Raw genomic sequence first — 20,623 nt, forward strand, 5'->3', positions numbered from 1 at the left:
GCAACGAAGATGCATTAACTGTTCTGGCACCCCAAAACATGGACAAATTCCTTAAAATGTCTAATAATAGAGACAAGAAATAAGAGAATACATTCAGCATAACCCCTTAATATTAAGCCCAGACAAAGCTGGACTATTCTGTTTGATACATGCTGTACCATACATAAAAGTAGTCAGACTATATATAAAAGACACCACAGTACTGCCTGCATGCACATGTTCACTTCCAGAACCCTAGGGGGAAAGTCAGGGAATTATGACAAAGGTCAGAACAGCAGCTGTTCCGGGGGCAGGTGAGGCTGTGATGGAGAAGGGACAACAGGAACTCTAGGATCTGACAAGTTTCTTCTGTGGTCTTTGTAATTACTTGTTGCTATCCTTGCCATAGCTTTTCTGTGGACTTGTTACATCCTCTAGAATCAAAGTTAAAGAAACAAAGTCACTCCCACTCATCAACCCGAGAACAATGGAGCCTGGAAACTGTTACATCCTTTGAAATGATGAAAAATATGCTTTCCAGAGGCAGAGCAAAAGTTGCCAGGAAATAGTGCAGCTGCTAAAGACATTGAAAATGCTGATAAGGAATTTGGATTCAGCCATGACTTAACAGCTGTATCTGCAGCTCCAGAACACCAGCAGAACCCACCAAAAAGCCAGTCATTTGAAAATTTCAAACGAGTCACAGGCATTTGTATTGTTGCTCTAGATAGATTAAAAAAAAAAAAGTCAGGATAGCAAAGGACTGCTGTGGAGTGACACTTTGTCACAACAAAAGAAAACATTAAGTTGAGAAAGTTTCAATTCTAGCAATTCCTGGCTTGCTAAAAGGGATACATACACCATGGGAAGGAGAGTTACCTTAGAAAAACTTAATTGATTTGGGAAGTTGGCTGATGACAAGTTTTCACTAAATTGCCTCTAAATAAGAATGTATCAGCTTGAGAGATGCTTCAGCGGGTCAGGGCCCTGACTGCTCACATAGAGCCATAGGGTCCATTCTCAGCACCCACATGGCAGATCACAACCATCTGTAACTCCAATTCCATGGGATAGAAGCTCTTTTCTGACATATGCATAGTGAACATACATGCACACAGTGAGCACTCATAAACAAAAAATAAAAACAAATCAATCTCTTAAAAAAAAAAAAGACAGTTAGGTAGTGGTAGTGTGTGCCTTTAATCCCAGTGCTTAGGAGGCAAAGGTAGGTGGAGTTCTGAGTTCAAGGCCAGCCTGGCCTGCACAGTGAGTTCCAGGACAGCCAGGCCTACATAGTAAGACCTGTCTCAGAAAACCAACCAACCAAAGTTTTTTTTTAAAAAGATTTATTTATTTATTATAGTAAGTACACTGTAGCTGTCTTCAGACACTCCAGAAGAGGGCGTCAGATCTCCTTATGGATGGTTGTGAGCCACTATGTGGTTGCTGGGATTTGAACTCAGGACCTTTGGAAGAGCAGTCAGTGATCTTAACTGCCGAGCCATCTCTCCAGCCCCCCAAATCAAACAAAACTCAATTTAAAATTTTCATTTCTTAAAATAAAGCCTCCCAGAGACCAAGCTCTAAGAAGTCTCTTCCTCTCCCTCCTCCCTGTCCAGTCAGATCTCTGGCAATATTAACAATACAGAGGGGAAACAAGGCACCCACAGCAGATGCACATATCACACAAACAAGAGGAAACAGCTTGAGGCAGAGACAACTTTCGCTTTTTATCCCAACAGCCTTCTTCCTGCAAAGGGCAGGTTACAGCTGAGAATCTCTTCCCTGATTTTAGATCTTCTAATGTGAGAGGCAGCCTGTGAATAACACATTGTGATTAACGAAAGTTAAAATTTACTCACTTAACAATGATATCATTTTAACATGTGTTTTGTTTGTTTGCTTGTTTGTTTTTCAAGACAGGGTTTCTCTGTGTAGCCCTGGCTGTCCAGGAACTCACTCTGTAGACCAGGCTGGCCTCGAACTCAGAAATCTGCCTGCTTCTGCCTCCCAAGTGCTGGGATTAAAGGTGTGCACTCCCACTGCCCTAATGATATCATTTTAATTGGCTAAATTTTGTTTTGTACCCATGTGAAAAACTAGTTCCCATGTTCCTTCAAGATGAAAAACTAAACCTGGGGCTGGAGAGATGGCCCAGTAGTTAAGAGCACTTGTTGTTCTTCCAGAGGTCCCATACTCAGCACTGACATAGGCGCTCACAACCATCTGTAAGTCCTGCTGAGGTGGTGGGGGAGGGAATCCAGTGCCCTCTCCCGACCTTCTTAAGTATCAGACATTCAAATGTTCCACAGACATACATGTAAGGAAACATTCATGCAAGTAAACAATTCAAACAATTATTTTAAGAACAAAACCAACCAACGATATCTGGGCAACTTTATAGTCTCCCTGAGAGACAGGCTCAGATGGGTGGATGGAGGTGTGCGATGCCCAGAGGGGTGAGGCAGGGCACCTCTGACTGCTGACACTCACAGCACCTGCACCCACTCACTATTCTTTTGGCTTTGCTCCCAGTGCTTGCTACCTGCTAAAGTTCAGCAGGATGAAATCTTCCAGGCGCTACTGTGATGCCAAACTCACATTCAGGTCATATTTTCTCTTTCTTGTTCTTCCTCCCCTGCCCTTCCCTCTCATTCTCTCCCTCCCTCTCTTGAAAACATAATTTATAAACAATTAGACTTCATGGTGGCTCCTAGCACCTAGGAGACCTCGGCAGGGGGATTGATATGAGCTCAAGCTCAGCTTGGGCTATGTAGTGGGTTCCGGACAAGGCAGGGATAGACAGCAAGACTGTCTCACAAATGAATGAATGAATGAATGAATGAGTGAAACTATTGAGGCCAATATTTTAGTAGTGATATTTTGCAAGAATTTCATGAGATATTGTTCAGGACTGAATAAGTGGTACCCGGAAACTCACAATATTGTTTATTTCACATACAAGCTAGCATTGTTGAAACAGAATTCATATGTTATGCTATTTGTCCATTTCAAGCATACAATTAATCATAGTTGTGAAGTTGTAACTATAAGCTACTTTGAAACATTTCCATTAATTCTTAAAGAGTTCCCTCAGCAACCAGGCACCTACTTTCAGTCTCTGTAGCTTTGCCTGTTCTGGGCATTTCACATTCCATGAGTACATGGAATGATACTACCCCCCGCCCCCCCCCCCCCAAGCCCTGTGTGTGACCACCTCCTTCTGAGGGGTCATCTATGTTACACGAATACCAGCCTTTATTCTTTGGCTATAACAACTGTTGCTTATACATTATTATTATTATTTTTTTTTTTGGTAAAGATTCAGGTTGCTTTTCCTTTTGTTTTTGAGACAGTTTTGCCATGCAGCCCAGGCTGGCCTCAAATTTAAAGTTCTCCTGCTTTATTCTCATAAATGCTGGGATTCTACACCATTTTCCTGCTATTATGAGTAATGCATGCATGAATGTTCCTGTTCAGGCTTTTGTGGGGCATATTCCTTCACTTCTGTTCTCTCTCTCTCTCTCTCTCTCTCTCTCTCTCTCTCTCCCTCCCTCCCTCCCTCCCTCTCTCCCTTCTTCCCTCCCTTCCTTCCTTCCTTCCTTCCTTCCTTCCTTCCTTCCTTCCTTCCTTCCTTCCTTCCTTCCCACTTTCTCTTTCTCTTTCTTAACTGAACTTGTTTCTTAACTTTATTGCTATTTTACTTTGACCTGGCATTTCTCTACTTTTTTTAAAATGTTATTTTATGTGTCTGGGTGCATGGCCAGTATGTATATCTACACATAAGTGCATGACTGGTAGGTACCCAAGGAGACCAGAATGAAGGCATCAGATCCCATGGAACTGCAGTTAGAGTTGCCCCGTGTGCTAGGAGTTAATTCAGGTCTGCTAGAAGAGTATTTAGTGTTCTTTCACCTCTGATATTTCCATCTCTCCTGCCCCTTCTGTGTTCTTTCTTACAATCATATTGAATGCCAATTATCTCAAAAAATATTTATAGAAACAAAAAAGGTCCTAAGCCTGAGTGTAGCTTTCACTGAGTTGAGACTTCAAGGGTTTGCCCAGAGTGTGAGGATGAGAGATGGATGTGAGAGGAGAGAGGATTTGGGCAAGTACCCATGTTTCTATCCTGAAAGGAAGTATTGAGTTCCACATCTGTAAGCACTGAGCAAGCATCAAAGCAGACAGAGTTTGGCCCAAGACAGGAAAGCAAGAAATTATGCTCCTGAGTGGCCCAGTGCCTAGCTCAGTGGTTGGCAGAGGCTAGAACCCTTTAGCATCCCCTCCAGAGTGGGACACTTTTGAACACTCACCCATCCAGACTTCCCCAAACTGCCCTGCGCCGAGCTTTTTCACCAACTTAATGGACTCCCGGGGGATCTCCCAGGCATCTTTATCCCATGGCTTCTGAGGTTTGGGACTGATGCATGCCTTCTCCAGTCTTCTGCATAGACCATCAGACTGCTCTAAGGTGAAAGGAAGAACAAATGTTAAGGAATGCATGCTGGGCTGCAGAGATGCCTCACTAGGTAAGAAAGCTTGCTGTCAAGTCTTAATAACCTAGGTTCAATGCTGGATTCTCCAACATACACAAACAATAAATGTAAAAAGAAGGTAAAGGAGAAAGAAAGAAAAAGAAAAAAGAGAAGGAGAAAGGAAAAAAAGTAATATAAGCAATATAGTCTGTAGTCATGGCAGATGGATGCCAGGGTCTCTTAAATTCCAAAACCAAGTCCCTTATATAAAATAATGTAATACTTTGTATGCACACCTTATTTAAATCATGCTTGGATTACTTATATTATCAAATACAATGTAATCACCACGTTGTAACCCTGTATGGTTTAGGGGATGACAAGAAAGTCATCTGCACATGCTCATACAGATACTTTTGAAGACACTTGGCTGGCTGAGTTCTGATACAGAACCAATATGGTACATTCTTTTTATTTTACACGTGTCTATATAGTAAATCTTGAATAAGATGTTATTTTTATAATGTCCAACCTGACACCATCTAAAATGCCAATAGGGATACCTTTCGATTAATCACAACTTTAAAAATTACCAGAAGACAATTTGAAATATTTATTTTATTTATTAACGCTGCCAGCATATCAAAACAAGACCAGCAAAGACAGTGATGGGCTGTCACACTTAGCAAAATGTATTCTGATTCCTGTGTCCTCACAAGCTCAGTGGTACATGGCCAAGAATGTAGTTAGCCTACCCCAGTACTTCAGAACAGGCCCACAGGATTGCACCCACAGCCCCTCCCCACAGCCCCGCAGTCAGAGCATAAGTGAATGGAAGTGAGAGAGGAAGGGAGGGCTGTACAAGCGAGCCCCTTGTACTCTCCACACAGCACATTGCTCCATGCTTTGGGTCCTAAGTAAACCCTCAATGAGCTTTCTCGTAGAGCCCCTTAGAACAGGCAGGAGGAACCAGCCACAGTAGCAGCTCCCGCATCCAAGGACAGCCACAATGAATGCACCTAAGGCCACATAGGTGAGTTTCACCAGGCAAATACAGGTACTGGGCACGAGGCGTTGACTTTCTACATTTAAATATTCCCATAGTGCTATGATATGCACAATTACCATGGGCACATAGTTTTACATACATGCATTACACTCAGAGACATGAATCTGTATATCTTGTACTTTGAATATTTACACACATTAAGAGTATGCATTGTGCAAAGATAATATAAACTTTCCTCTACAGGAAGGAGGGAGCACTAGACATTAAGTAACTCGCACCAAGCAAGAAGGCCCTGACTACCACAGCAGCAATCTCACTGTGAATGCAGTGATAGCCCCCACTTACAGCGCTCTGCTCAATGTTTCCTATTTACCACAGTATGAAAGTGTGTCTACACAACCAACCTGTGTTCACCTCCAAGTACTTGGCAACTTGCATGAGCCACTAGCACACGGAGGTTATAAAGGGGATAGACTCTGTCCAACTGTAGGGAAATGTAAGTACCTGAGCACACTCACTGATGGCTACCTTAAGTTAGGGTGTTCAGAAGATAGGGCGAATGAAATGTATTTTCAACTTATAATATGTCCCGTCACAATGGACATATTAGAACATGTGATCACTGGAAGTCAAGGAGTATCTATATTAAGTTAAAACTACTTGTAGAGTGCTACCCATGGCATTACCTGAAGGAAACAATTTCTATAAAGTAGTACCCGTCACTTTACACTAATCATTATAAAGATAATCTGCCTCTCTTAGCCTTCCGTTTTGACTTACTTTGGTAATGCTTAATCATGTCACTGATGCAGGGAAAAGTGATCCGAGGAGAGATGTAATAGCCACCATTGTCCAGACTTCTAATTTTGTAGTGCTTAATGACGTCACCATGCAGAGGGTCATAATCTCTGACAGAGAGAGAGAAGCTTCCTGTAGTAAAAAGTTAAGAGAAGGCATGTTCATATGTTATTAATAAGGTCTATGTTATACCACGCTGTGATAAACATTTTACCATGAAACATACAAATACAAGCTCATCACATGAAAGCCCTGCAGCCATGTGCAGTGATGATTTTAGCCCAAGCATGTGGGGGGCAGAAACAGGTGAATCTAGGCTAATGCCGGGCTAGCCAAAGCCTCAAAGGGAAAATACAAGGTACTTTAAATTTTTGACTTGATAAATGACAATAGCAATTTGTTTGCTAGACAAATAGGCAATATATCACTTTTCTTCTTCACCATAGTTTTCCAAAATCATTTAGCTGAATAGAAATGTATTTTGACTTTCCTCTTGACACTTAGGATTCACTTTCATAATAACACAACAAAACAGGAAGTATGACCTGGCCATAATTACAGCAGTTTCCCGTTTAACATTTGAGTTGTTATTTGCTATCAAAATACAAAACTTTACTGTCAGGGGTTTGCATGATGGCTAGGCCGGTAAACAGAGCTTTCTATATAAGCCTGAAAACTTGAACTCAATCCCTAGAGCCTATGATGGAAGGAGAGAATTGATCTGCAAAGTTGCCCTAGGACCTCCACATATGCACCTTGCCAGGCAGGCATGCACACACGTACACACATACATGCACACACACACACACACACACACACACACACACACACACACACACAAATAATAATAACACTAACGCCAACAACAAATTTAAAGTTACACCATCTAAGTGAGGTGGCACAAGCTTTTAATCTCAGCACCCCAGAGGCAAAGGCAGGGGATCTCTGAGTTTGAAGGCAGCCTGCCTGGTCTACCTATTGACTGGTCTGCCTATAAAGCTACAGGTAAGTCAAGCATAGGGAGACTCTGTTTCAAAACCAAACACAAATAACCCCTTCACTCCCAGAATCTACTGTATTCTTTCTAGAATCGTTTTTCAAATGATTTTCTGCGGCTATGGCTGTAGCTCTGTGGCAGAATGCTTACCTAGCATGCCAAGGCCCTAGGATCTACATCTAAGGAGATTGCCCAAACCCCTAAGCAGTCTTCTGTATAGTCTTTAACCACGTACCCACCCTTTAAAGTTTCGCTTTCTCTGATAAGGAAAGCTCCTGCACTGTTCCCTGGTGCCAGAAGCTGTCGCTCTGCATCTTTCCTCGTTATGTCCTTGAAGAACCACCTGTGAAGACATGTTCACATTTCATAGGGGTTGCGGCAGGAATACAAAAATATGCAATCCTATGTAGCATTTAGAAACACCAGGATGGCCATGCGATAGGACTCACTCTTCAGTTTCTAAGGTGTTGACCTTGGCCACGTAGTTGCTGGGGATGAAGCCTTCTCTCTTTGATGAAATGGACTTAGCTTTCCACCATTCCCCATGCCTGGAATAGAAGTCAAGGTCAAGAGTTGTAATGGCAACTTTCCTAAGGTCTTTCTTTTGCAGACTGAAGGCAAGAGGGAGCATTCCTGAAACCCCTAAACCCAAGGGGAAAAGTATATTCCTTTTCATAGAAAAGTGTATTTAGTGACACGTGTAAAAATAAAAAATCATCCTTAAACTTCAATGTGGCTTGCAGTGCCCCATAGAAGAGAATTGGCAAAATGGCCAACCTTATCGAAGCCAAACACTTCTCCTTTCCCCAGGTGCCTAAGAAATGTTTTAAAGGATCCGTATAGCAATGGGAGTGAAGGGAATAGAGACTTTAAAATTCATGTGTTATATACTTGTTTATACAAACATCCACTTTACCCAGAGATAGGCACCAAGAATAAAAAACAACAACAAAAATAAATAGACCAAAAGTAATTAAGAGAAAGAAAGACTCCTCACATGCTACTGCACAATACCATACTAACCCAGAGGGCAACAGGAAGGAGAAGCAGGAAGGGCCAGGCCCAGAAGGAGCAAGTGAGCTCCAGAAGGGGTGGTGTAGAATTGGTCCTTGAAAGCCTCTATGATTGCACACAGATCAGGCTGTTACTAAATCTGAGCTGTGCCTGTGAACTCTTTACCACATAGGCAGCCTGTGTATGCTGCTCAAACTGAGAAAACTGGACATGGGAATTATTTGAAATATTTAGACTGACTTTTTTAGGGGTATTGAACCTAGGACCTTGCATGTGCTAGACAAGCTTTCTCGCACTGAGCTACCTTCTCAGGACCTAAAACTTTTATATCTGTATTTCTTATTATTCTCCATTTAAGTGCAGCATAAGGCTATTCTTGTAACAATCACAACCATATTGTATTAGACGGGGGAAGTCATCAAGAGATGGTTTGAAGTACGGAGGGCGGTTATATAGCATAGACCAGGCTCATGGGCCAGGTGATATGATTTCTAAGGATGTGATACTACAGACACATTTGAAAGTCCTGCTCAGCTACCTTGGTGATTCCCTGTAACTGCTTGGATGTTTCGTTTCCTTGGCCCCTGGTCAGGCCACAGGGCAGTGAGAAGGGAGAACAAGGAAGTCTGAACACTTAACTCTAACTCCCTTTCTGTAGTAAACTTGCATAAAGCAGCTCTGACCCTGACCTGCCATAGAGGGAGAGACTGGAGACCCCTTACTGAAGAGAAGGCACCAAGTGCTGACCCAGTGTCAGTGTGAAGTTGCATCTAAACGTGGCCCTTTCTTGTGATAGCTCTGTGACCTTGAAAAGTCACTCAGTCTATTCCTGGGAATTTTAACTTTTAAAATGGAAATGACAGTATCTAAGTCACAGGATTGTGGTGAGTATGGTGTGTGTGCATGAATGTGCACTTGTGTTTGCATATGTATCACATATGAACATGTGTGTACATGTCAAAAGACAGCCTCATAGTCATTCTTCAGATGCTCTAGATAGATATGGATTGGTATAGGTATAGATGGAGGTATAGGAATAGGTATAGATTAGGTATATATATATAGATTAGGTATAGGCATACATTAGGTATTGGTATAGATTTTTTCCCCATAGGCTTGGATCTTCCTAAGCAGATTAGACTGGCTGGCCAGAGAGCCTTCAGGAAGCTCTTACCACCTCCCCGATGCTGTACCACCACAAGCAAGTGCCACCATTCCCAATGTTTTCTTTTTTAAAATGTGGGTCCTAGGGAACTAACTCAGGCTATGACTGAGCTATCTCCCAACTCTACAATGGCCATCTTAAGTAGCATGTCACACAGCCAAACGTCTTAGGTAGCATTTTGGCAAGAAAGAAACAGTGCCTGTCCTTGGTGCAAGAAACAGTAGGAAGGGCCCACCACCACCCTCAAAATGAAAGCTCCTTTTGCTCTGCTTCTTCTGGTGCTGAAGCAAGCAGCCTGCAGGAGCTGGGACCAACTTGCTGCTGGGACCTGGACACACTTACTCTTCCAGAACTTTCATCTTTTCTCCTTTCTTGAAGGACAAGTCATCTGGGTGGATGCCATCATAAGGGTATAAGGCCACCACAATGTCACCTTGCTCCTCTGGATCTAAGAACAAAAGATACAAGAAGAGCCCTTCAAAACTTATCAACATAAACACAAAGGAAGAGAGGAAGCAATGGAGAGAGGGCCATGGAGAGAAGCTCTGTGCTTCCCACCTGTGAACGACATGTGGCGCATCCCATGTATACCAATACCCACAGCAATCTACCATAACTTCAAAACCATGCTTAGGAAAGGACGTACACATGATCATGGCAACACTGTTATAGTCTCCATAGGCAGAAGCCTCTCTAGTGTCCATTAGTGGAATGGACAAAATGTGACATATACACAGAATAGAATATACATATGCACAGAATAGACAGCCTTAAAAAGCATTAAAGTTCTGACACACAATGGACTATGGATGAGCCTTGAAAACTTTAAGTTAAGTGAGTCAGGTACAAAATGACAAAGACCATATTTCCAGTCGCATGTCTTACATAGAATCAAATCCATAAGGACAGAGGGTGTAATGGTGGCTGCCCAGAGCAGAAGGGAGAGGAGAGCAATGAGTGAGTGTTTAATGACAGCGTTCCACTTGAATACTGAAAACCTCCTGTGATGAACGCTGGTGACGCTTGCACAGCAATGTGTACTTCCTGTTCAGAGCTTGACATTGAAAACAGTGACTGAAACTGAGATAAATTTGTGTTGTGTGTACTTTTCTGCAATGACAAACAAAACATGAATTATGTTGGTAAGGAAACATACCTTTTGTTTGAAATCTCTGTCCTGGTAAAAGATGAGATTCAGGAACCTATGGAAGAGTATTTGTTAGAGGAACAAAAGTCATGATCATAGTTACTTCTTGCATGCATATTATTTTCCTAACAGCAGCAAGTGAGGTTTAGATGTGCAGCCAATAAATGAGAAAGAAGAGCCAAACAGAAAAACCCTATAGGGTGATGCCAGGGCTCCTGGCTAGGCTCTCATACTTGATGATGTCATTAGCAGGGTCCTAGCTGCGAGTCAGCTTTGGGGCTTTTCCTGGACATGTAGCCCTTGGTTTGTGTCAGCAGACTGAGTGGGTAGGCTTCCCGAGATGGGTCGAGATGCCGACACTTGTAAGAGGATTGTTTCTCATGTTTTTAACAGGAGACTAATATTTTGGGGTGTCAGTTTGCCCAGTGCGATCCCTGCTTCTAGACTCACAGCCCTCTGAGATGCTGAGGGGGTGGAGTGTCATTCCATAAGCTCTCTGCTTGGGTAGGGCCGTGGTACAATGTGCCTCTTTCTGCCTAGAAAGAACTAAATGTTGGAGGCACAGCAGTTATGGAAATCAAACAGTAGGAAGGGCCAGCACAAGCACACACAGGAGTGATGACATTTAGAGGTTGTCAGCAGCCCATCTCCATGTTTCCTGAACTTAGTTAAACATTTGATCAGACCTTTCACTAGCAGATAAACATAAGCTCAACCAAGTTAGGCTTTCTTGTCTGACAGTGACTCTGTCCAGGGCCAGGCATATCCCCCAGTTATGGCTGCAGCAGGATGCATCACACAAGGTACCTTCTGTTCTAAACCCTTTCCACACAAGAGCACTGCTGGGGGCATGTAAGGCCTGGTGACCTCTTCTAAGGAGGCCCTGCCTGGGCTCAGGTTTTAAACCACCTTATCCCTCTGCTTCTCCTTGAGTGGCTACTAACACTTTGGTGAGTGTTTAATAAAACACGGCCAAAGTGGTTTATACTAAAATATAAATTTCTGCTGAAAGTGAGCCCCTGAAATCTCAAATTCACTGAGGGAAGGGACTGAAGGAGTGGGCAATCATGGATCCATACTAACATTCAAGACTTAAAGCAGTTGTATATTGCTGATTTAGTCATTTACAGTTGCATAATTAAGAATCACATTCTACTTTATATGAATTAGAGGAGACAATTAGATAAGAAATTAGATAATTTTGAAAGCAGCAAGCTGATTTGCAAATACTAGAGAGGTTAGTCTACAATGCAGCAATTGCAGCACATTTTTATATGCGACCTGCTGGCTGGCTACTCTGGTCCTAGATATGTGCACTGAAGGTCTCCAGCCCATCTTAAAACACTTTTGTAAGACTAAAACATGTACGTGTGGCCCCCAGGACATCACTCTAGCTCTCTCTTGAACAGTTGTACTTCACTTCCTTGTAGAGCCCTTTGTAATCAACTGGGAGCATATATTTGTCACATGTGGCAAAGGCTGAGAGTCTTGCTTATGGTCATAGGATAAGGCCAAGCCAAGCAGCCCATAGAGAGCACCTATGGCCACAGGAGACCTAAACTATATATTTTTTTTTTCTGGTGAGCATCAGGGAACTGAAAGATTTTAAATACACTCATAGTTGCTTTCCAATCTACTTGTAATCTTTTTTACACTGAATATTGAGTTTTTTTTAAAACGAATATCCTTTGCTTTCCTAAATAAATAACACCTGGAAAAAATAACAAAACAAGCAAACAAAAACCAACAAAACAAATCAAAACAAAAAACCAGATCCAAGCAAACAACAACAACAAAAAAAGGAAAACAAAACATTTTTTTTTTAGGTTTTTAAAGCACATTAAAAAACTGTAGCATTTGCTACAAGAAATAAACAAAACTTTTTTTTTTAAGTTTTTAATTTTTTTATTACGTATTTTCATCAATTACATTTCCAATGCTATCCCAAAAGTCCCCCATACCCTTCCCCCCTCTTCTCTACCCACCCATTCCCATTATTTTGGCCCTGGCGTTCCCCTGTACTGGGGCATATAAAGATAAACAGAACTTTTGATGACAACTTTGAAGTCTACAAGAAAACTACCTTTTACCTTTTCTTTACTCTTACATTTCCTTCCATTCATCACATTTGTTTAAGAATATAACTCTATATCCATATTTATATAAATTGCTTTTAAATTTTATATTGGTATGTATTTATCATCACCAAATTACTAGTACTCTTTTTTTTTTTTTTTTTTTTTTGGTTTTTCGAGACAGGGTTTCTCTGTGTAGCCCTGGCTGTCCTGGAACTCACTCTGTAGACCAGGCTGGCCTCAAACTCAGAAATCCGCCTGCCTCTGCCTCCCGAGTGCTGGGATTAAAGGCGTGTGCCACCACTGCCCGGCGACTAGTACTCTTAATAATCTTATTCATTTTGTGTTGATACTTTTTCTATACTTCTTTTTCAAATTTATTTTTATAAGATAGGCATTGTGCCTGCACAAATATCTGTGCACCATGTGTGTGCATGGTACAGACAGAGGCCAGAAGAGGTGTCAGGTGCCCTGGAACTGGAGCTACACATGGTTGTGGTCTGACATGTGGGCACTGGAAATTGAAGTCAGGTCCTCCGGAAGAGCAGCCACTGCTCATAATCACATCATCTCTCCAACTCCTCTATGTTCAATTTTACATGATATATTGATAATGTATCTATACACAAACACTATATAAAAGAATGTAATAGCACAATGAAGTCATCAGTCCTCACTTCTCTTTAACTCTGACCAGGCAGTCTAAGTGATGACAGTTGATCCTGATAGGTTATAGCTAAGGAGATGGGCTAGCCAATAGCCTTCGGCCACACTAGGCAACAACAATGTATTCTAAAATGCCAAGCCATTTAAAAGCATAGAGCAAACTGGAGAAACTTCAAATTCTGTTTTGTTTTTTGACACAGGGCCTTACTATATAGCCTTCCTTGGCTGTTCTGGAACTTGCAATGTAAACCAGGCTTGGCCTCAAACTCACACAGATCTGCCTGCCTCTGCTGCCAACTTGTTGTGATTACAGGTGTGAACCACCATGCCTGCCAAACTGATAATAAAGGCATTTGGGCTAAACTGGAATAACTTGTTTTCATTTAAATGCCAAGACAGTCCATTAAAACTGGGTAAGGAGCTGGGCAGTGGTGGCACATGCCTTTAATCCCAGCACTTGAGAGGCAGAGGCATGTGGATTTCTGAGTTTGAGGCAAGCCAGGTCTACAAAGTGAGTTCCAGGACAGCCAGAGAAACCCTGTCTTGGGGGGGTGGGGGGAGGGAAACTGGGTAAGGGGATGCATACAGACATCCAATGAGAAATTGCTTGCCAGGTTACAAGCTCCAAAGTAAAGCAGATTTAGTTATAGCTATCCTAAGTTCTGAGTTCCCCTATGTCCCTAAAATTTGGCATCACTTCTTTTCCAAGTACAGCAGGTAGCACATCACTCATAAAGTTTCTAATGGGCACACCTGTATAAAGTGTTGAGGCAGAATCAGATATGCATTCTCTTAACCTTTACTGCAATATAACACATCATAATGTCTTTGTACTATTTTAAATCAGTTGAAGAAAAGGCGATAAGGAATAAAATGTAATACCCCAAAGACACACTAGCTAGCATATGTTTTAGATTCTGGTTTAAATCCAGAAAATCCTTTGTCCCCAGAACATCTATTCCGAGTCACAGAGGTCTGGGGTCTTTTCATTAGCAGCATTAAAGATACTTTTCTCTATACTTGAAAATGCTACTCAAGATCTACTTATCATCTAGTAAGTAGCCAGATTATCCCTAAAATCTCTACACATTTTTCATAGGATTAAGTTATAGAGCATATAAAATTATCTGGGGACTGTGTAATATATATATATATATTTATATATATATATATATATATATATACACATACATATATATATATGGCATGCAAAGATTGGGGTTTAGACTGCACAGCCATGCTCCGATCCTGCTGTGGGATTTCTCCCCTGAGACTAGTCTACTTACTGGCCTTTGCTGTTTATTGGACGTTGGATCTCTCACATAAATAGTTCGGTCAGTATTACGTACTGGTTGAGTCTTCAAATCTACTTCGTCATCATTGAGATTGTCTTTCCTTTTTGATTTAATACATCCCATATTTCCTGTTGGAATACAAAAGCAATGGCATTGTTTTTTAATCAATCAGAATTGGATGAAATCCACTCAAGTCTCTGTATTAAAGAAGAGCAAAAAGAATGTGCTTTTATTCATTGTTACACACTGGTTAATACTCTCAAAGGTGGATGCTGTTTGAAAGCAGGACATCTCGGTTGTTCATTTGCTCCTTGCTTCACTTATTTAAATTCCTTCCCGAGTGTCACCTTTACAGCAACCCAACACAATTCCTACTATAGAAAATGAGAATCGGCATTAGAGTATGGTCTGATAAATCTGTGACACAGGACAAGAGTCCCAATAAAAGAAAGGACTTCTAATTCAGAGAAGAAGAGAAAGGGCTGCTCCAGGAAGATCCTGGAGTGAGATGAGACAGATTTAAATCTGGTGTCAAATCGGCAAAGGGGCTCTGAGAAGTGTTTTCAGATGCAGCCATTGTGACCCTGGATAATCTGGTCCCAAGAACTAGTGCAAGAGTAGGTAGCCCTTTAGTTAAGGAGCAGGCAGGAAAGGCTGGGAGTCAGAGATGGAGAGAGAGGACCACGGTGAGTATGACAATATCATTTTCGTTTGTGTTCCCTAAAGACAACTGGCACATCCCTTCTGGAATGTGCAAGGGAGAGATAAAGGACTTGAGGCTTCACCAGCTGGAGTCTACTGTGTGGGGCCTGGGAAACTACAAACATGGCGGTGCCTTCGTCAAGACTGGAAATAAAAGAGACACAGGTCTGAGAGTAAAAATGCTTGAAGGATAATTCAGATGATCCAGTGTACTAGGCTCCCTATTAAAATATCTGAGCCTGCAAACCAGAAAAGGTGGCAGTACTTAAGACACAGTGACATCACCTACAAGCCATGACTACAGATAGAACTGAGAGGTGAAGTTTGTTTGCTCTGAGTTAACCCCCAACCTGAGACCTGATGCCCCCAAAGGAGTACAAGACTGTATTGAAACTAATTGACTTGGTCTTTGAGAAAGTGCCCGAAATTATGTATATCTTACAATCTCAAAAAACATTAAAGAGAAAAAAAGAGAGAGAGAAGTGCCTGTGGGTGGCAAACAGCCGCAGAATGGGTGGAGCTTGTGGAGATGGGAACAAGAGGTTGAGACTTCACTGATATCTCAGGAACTTGGCTACCAACTGGACCAGTGCAGCAGGACTGAGCTCTGGGTGACTGGCTACCTTTGTTTGACTCCATTTCTCCAATCTGTTGGCTGGAGATCAGATGGAAGAGAGTTTTCAGGATGTTAATTAACCCACTGTCTTCTGAGACCGCCAGCTCACTGAATAATGTGTGGCTTCACGATTCAAAGCCTGGCCTCTGCTCCCTAGTTTCCTATGTGGCAGGCAGCAGGACTGGGAGCTGTGTAGCTTGGGACATTGTGCTGCCCCTACAGGCTTTGGCTAGCTCTGGGGACTTGAGCTTTTTCATCTTTTCAACAGTCTGGGTGAGAAGTCTCAGAAGGACACTCCTTTCTCAAACTAGCAAAGTGGCAAGCAGTAGTTCTCAGAACAAAGAGGAAGTGAGCATTTTACTTCAAAACAGACTTTCTTCTTCTTTTCATAGCCTAAGTTTCTGAAATGGAGATTTTTTTGAATTGATCTGTAAATAAGCATAATTTGGTTCCCCTTGTCTGTTCTTCACCTTACCCATTCCCAACATTCCTGTCCAACTGACCATGCCTTATGATGGTGTTCTATATGTGCTGACAGGAAAGCCCTGTATCCCTGAGCATACAGAAGCTCCAGAGAGTGGGCTTCTCAGATCCCAACAGGACCCCCAGCCCTCCCACCCCTACTGCTAAGTTTGCCATGCTGCTCCTAACACCAAAACAGTACTGCTGCTCCAAGGGAGGCCCAAGACCCATTCTTCCTTTCCTTTCCTTCCTTCTCTCCTCCTCCTTTTTTTTTATTTATTTATTTATTTATTTATTTATTTATTTATTTATTTTTGCTGGGTTTCACTCTGTCTTCCAGGCTGGTGCGGAACTCACTCTATCCTCCAGGCTTGCCTTAAACTCACAGTGGCCTGCCATTTCTGGCTCCTGAAAGCTGGGATTACAGGTGAGCAGTCACACCCAGCTCAAGCCTGCAACTGAGAGAAGGCATAGGTGTATCACTGCAGATGGCAAGTTTTGTGCTAACAGCCATGTGGATCTTTGCTGAGAAGTATCAGAAGGGACGACAGGATGAAACCCTTCTTAGACTCTGCTTTCATGGGAGACAGCATGTGTGGTAAAAAAAAAAAAAAAAAACCCTCTAGACAGCCCTTTCTAAAACTGCAGTTTGGAAGCAGGGATGGTGGTTCACCTATAATCTCAAAGTTCAAAAGGCCAAGATAGAAAGATAGAGTCTGATCCACAGTGTGCAAATCTGTCTCATAAAATTAATTATTAATTTTGTTTTACAAAAGAAGTGTCTCTAGAGTAGAATTAATACAACAGTTTGTAGAAAATATGGGAGGAGAAGAAGACAGATTAAGTGGGAGAAGTCTAAAATGTGTCCTTTTCTCAAACGACTGGCCTGGAACTTCTCTAGAGAACAGAAGGCAGAACTACCCCATACTAAAGGGACTAGGGTGTGGAACATAGCTTAGCGTACCCATGAGGGTCAGGGTTACATCCTAGCACCGCACAAAGAGACTAGAACGACACAAGAACTCCATGTGGACCTTGACCAAATCCAGGGAGGGGACTGAGGGGATACAGTGTGTACAGCCAGAAAAGTCTGGGGGAAGTGTGTCAGTCCCAGTACAATCTTAGGAATTGTCTCAGTTTTATACATTTGATACAGGTACCTTGGAAATGTAGGATGTGTGGCATGCAGGAGTAAAGGCTAAAGTCTTTGCAATTCCAGATCCTTCCACCACAGTGAGAGGAAGCTGGAGGAGCAAGATGGTATACAGATTCGTGAAAATGAGGGCATCTACAAAAGGACATGCCTTTCTATCTTTTCTGTAGATTTGAAACTTTCAAACAGGTAAATTTGGTAGGTGGCTATTATAAACAGATATATAGAACTCATTAAGGTTGTTTGTTTGTTTGTTTGCCAGATGGTGCTGGTGCACGCCTGTAATCCCAGGAGTCAGAAACAGGTATAGAACCAGGCCAGCTGGTCTACAGAGCAAGTTCCAGCACAGCAAGGTTTACACACAGAAACCCTGTCTCAAAAAAAGGAAACAAGAAGATACAGAACAAAGCTTACTGATTTTCAAAATATTAAAAAATAAGTGGCTTGTCAGTTTGTATGTGTGTGTGTGTGTGTGTGCTATAGGAATGCTTGCTGGTAGCTGTTATTCCTGTGGCATGCTGAGCAGTCTCACTACAGTGCAGTTTTCATTCCAGAAGGGAGCCACAGGAATTCTCTACCTGGATTGACACAGAGATGTGGAGAACTCTTTCTGACATAACTTTATGACAAAGATTTGAGTTGGGCTCACAACTAGCAGGGAAACTCTATTCTTCAGGCACTTTGACCTGAGGAAGACCTGGAAAAGAAGTGATGTGTGCTGCCAGTGGAAGACAGTCATAAAGTAGAAAGTGGATGGGTACAGGGTGTCAGATTGTTATTTGCTTGTATTTTGTGATTTCCCCATTCCATCATTCCCACAATTAACCAAAACCAAATGTTCATTCTGCTTGGTGGATAGAAAGTGAAAAGAAAGGCCAAACACACCCTGGACTGAGCCCTCAAGCACAGAGCTCAGGACTGGGCTCCTGCATACAAACCCAACCAGGTCCTGCAGCTCCTTGTGCTGTAGGAAAGAACCAGAAAACCCCCAAAGCAATCGATTACTGCCAAAACCACCAAGGCTTTGTCACATAGCTCCCCAGGGTCTGAGCAGTCCAAGCTTATTTGCACCTCTGACATATTTTACTAAATGTATAATGTGCTAGTGTTTCTTGTTTAATCCCTGAAGAAACTCACGGACCTCAGCATTATGATGCTCCCTTTATAGAGACCAGAACTGGCTCTGGGAGAAGTTAAAGATTGGCACCTAGCTGCAGCAGGGGCTGCAGTGGGGCTTGCCCTCTGCATGACCTCAGGCTAGCTTCAGGCTGAGCACCCGTGTGCTTGCCATTTTCCCACATGATAACTGCTTGAAATAGGTATTTTACTAAATCACACAACACTATTTTAGTGTATGTTAATTACTAAATAGATCAATTTCATAGGTTGCCTCTAAAAATGTTATACAATGCTTCACTATAAGCATGAGATGACATTGTTTGGCGGTTCCTCCGAAAATTGGACATAGTACTACAGGTATATCCAGCAATACCTCTCCTGGGCATATACCCAGAAGATGTTCCAACTGGTAAGAAGGACACATGCTCCACTATGTTCATAGCAGCCTTATATATAATAGCCAGAATCTGGAAAGATTCCAGGTGTCCCTCAACAGAGGAATGGATATGGAAAATGTGGTACATTTACTCAATGGAGTACTACTCAGCAATTAAAAACAATGAATTTATGAAATCTTGGGCAATTGGATGTATCTGGAGCATATCATCCTGAGTGAGGTAACCCAATCACAAAAGAACTCACATGATATGCACTCACTCATAAGTGGTTATTAGCCCAGAAACCTAGAATACCCAAGATACAACTTTCAAAACATAAGAAAATCAAGAAGGAAGACCAACTCATGGGTACTTCATTCCTCCCTAGAATAGGGAATAAAATATCCATGGAACGAGTTGCAGAGACAAAGTTTAGAGCTAAGATGAAAGGATGGACCATCCAGAGACTGCCCCACCCGGGGGGTCCATCCCATAATCAGCCACCAAATGCAGACACTATTGCATATGCTAGCAAGATTTTGCTGAAAGGACCCTGATATAGCTGTCTCCTGTGAGGCTTTGCCAGTGCCTGGGAAATACAGAAGTGGATGCTCACAGTCATCTATAGGATGGAACACAGGACCCCCAATGTAGGAGCTAGAGAAAGTACCCAAGAGCTGAAGGGATCTGCAACCCTATAGGTGGAACAACAATATGAACTAAACAGTACCCCTAGAGCTTGTGTCTCTAACTGCATATGTATCAGAAGATGGCCTAGTTGGCCATCATTAGGAAGATGGGCCCCTTGGTATAGCAAACTTTATATGCCCCAGTACAGGGGAAAGCCAGATCCACGAAATGGAAGTCGGGGGGAGGGGTAGGGTAGTAGGGTGGGGGGAGGGTATAGGGGACTTTTGGGATAGCATTTGAAATGTAAATAAAGAAAATATCTAATAAAAAAAAAGAATCGATGAGATTAATACAATGTAAACAGAGAGTAAGGCCAGGGAACAGAGGGAAACACAATGTGCCTGCTTTTGCCAGAGGTGACTTATTTAGCCCAGCTGCATGCTCACGTAGGAGATAATGCAACTCACCCAGAGAGAGGAAAGGGACAAGCCTTATTCAGGAAAACTGTGGGTCCCTAGCAAGAATTCTAAGTTTGTACTCAATGGGCTTAATTAAATCTGATAGATGATGCTCTGTGCATTACTTCTTGGTATTATACATTTTTACTTTACACTACTTACTATGTAGTCCAGGCTGGCCTTGAACTTGCATTCCTCCTGCCTAAGGTTCTCCAGTGCTGGGATTTCAGGCAAGTACTATGACACCCAAGTCTGCCTCATGTCATTTCTAATGGTAAATAGAGGCACATTTAATATGCAGACACTTTATTTAAAATTAATTACATGAGGAGTGGGAGTATTAACTAAAATTGAGAATGGATAAGAATGCTTATAAAAATTATACTTTGTATGGCAATTTAAAAATATAATAATTACATATAGAAGGTTGGAAGGCAAAGGTGCTTGCCCCAAGCCTGACAACCAAAGTTTCCCTTCTGGGACCTA

General features: G+C 42.1%; 1 protein-coding gene across 2 annotated transcripts in view; it reads right to left on the bottom strand.

The window, feature by feature from the left end:
* Positions 1-20,623, bottom strand: part of Lyn (LYN proto-oncogene, Src family tyrosine kinase) — a 126,109-nt gene that overhangs the window by 46,859 nt on the left and 58,627 nt on the right. Inside the window, exons 2-8 of one of the 2 annotated variants that reach the window (XM_085839511.1) lie at positions 14,675-14,748; positions 10,594-10,639; positions 9,780-9,885; positions 7,708-7,806; positions 7,498-7,601; positions 6,244-6,393; positions 4,293-4,445 (exon numbers count right to left, since the gene is read on the bottom strand). In XM_085839511.1, coding sequence (XP_085695637.1) covers positions 4,293-4,445; positions 6,244-6,393; positions 7,498-7,601; positions 7,708-7,806; positions 9,780-9,885; positions 10,594-10,639; positions 14,675-14,743 — 727 coding nt within the window. In that variant the 5' untranslated portion in view covers positions 14,744-14,748. Of the gene's footprint in view, positions 1-4,292; positions 4,446-6,243; positions 6,394-7,497; positions 7,602-7,707; positions 7,807-9,779; positions 9,886-10,593; positions 10,640-14,611; positions 14,749-20,623 lie in introns of both variants that reach the window. The other variant, XM_085839510.1, reaches the window with a different exon arrangement.

The sequence above is a fragment of the Mus caroli genome, unplaced genomic scaffold (genome assembly GCF_978045245.1).
Source record: "Mus caroli unplaced genomic scaffold, Mus_caroli_1 scaffold_6, whole genome shotgun sequence".
In the NCBI taxonomy this organism is placed as follows: domain Eukaryota; kingdom Metazoa; phylum Chordata; class Mammalia; order Rodentia; family Muridae; genus Mus; species Mus caroli.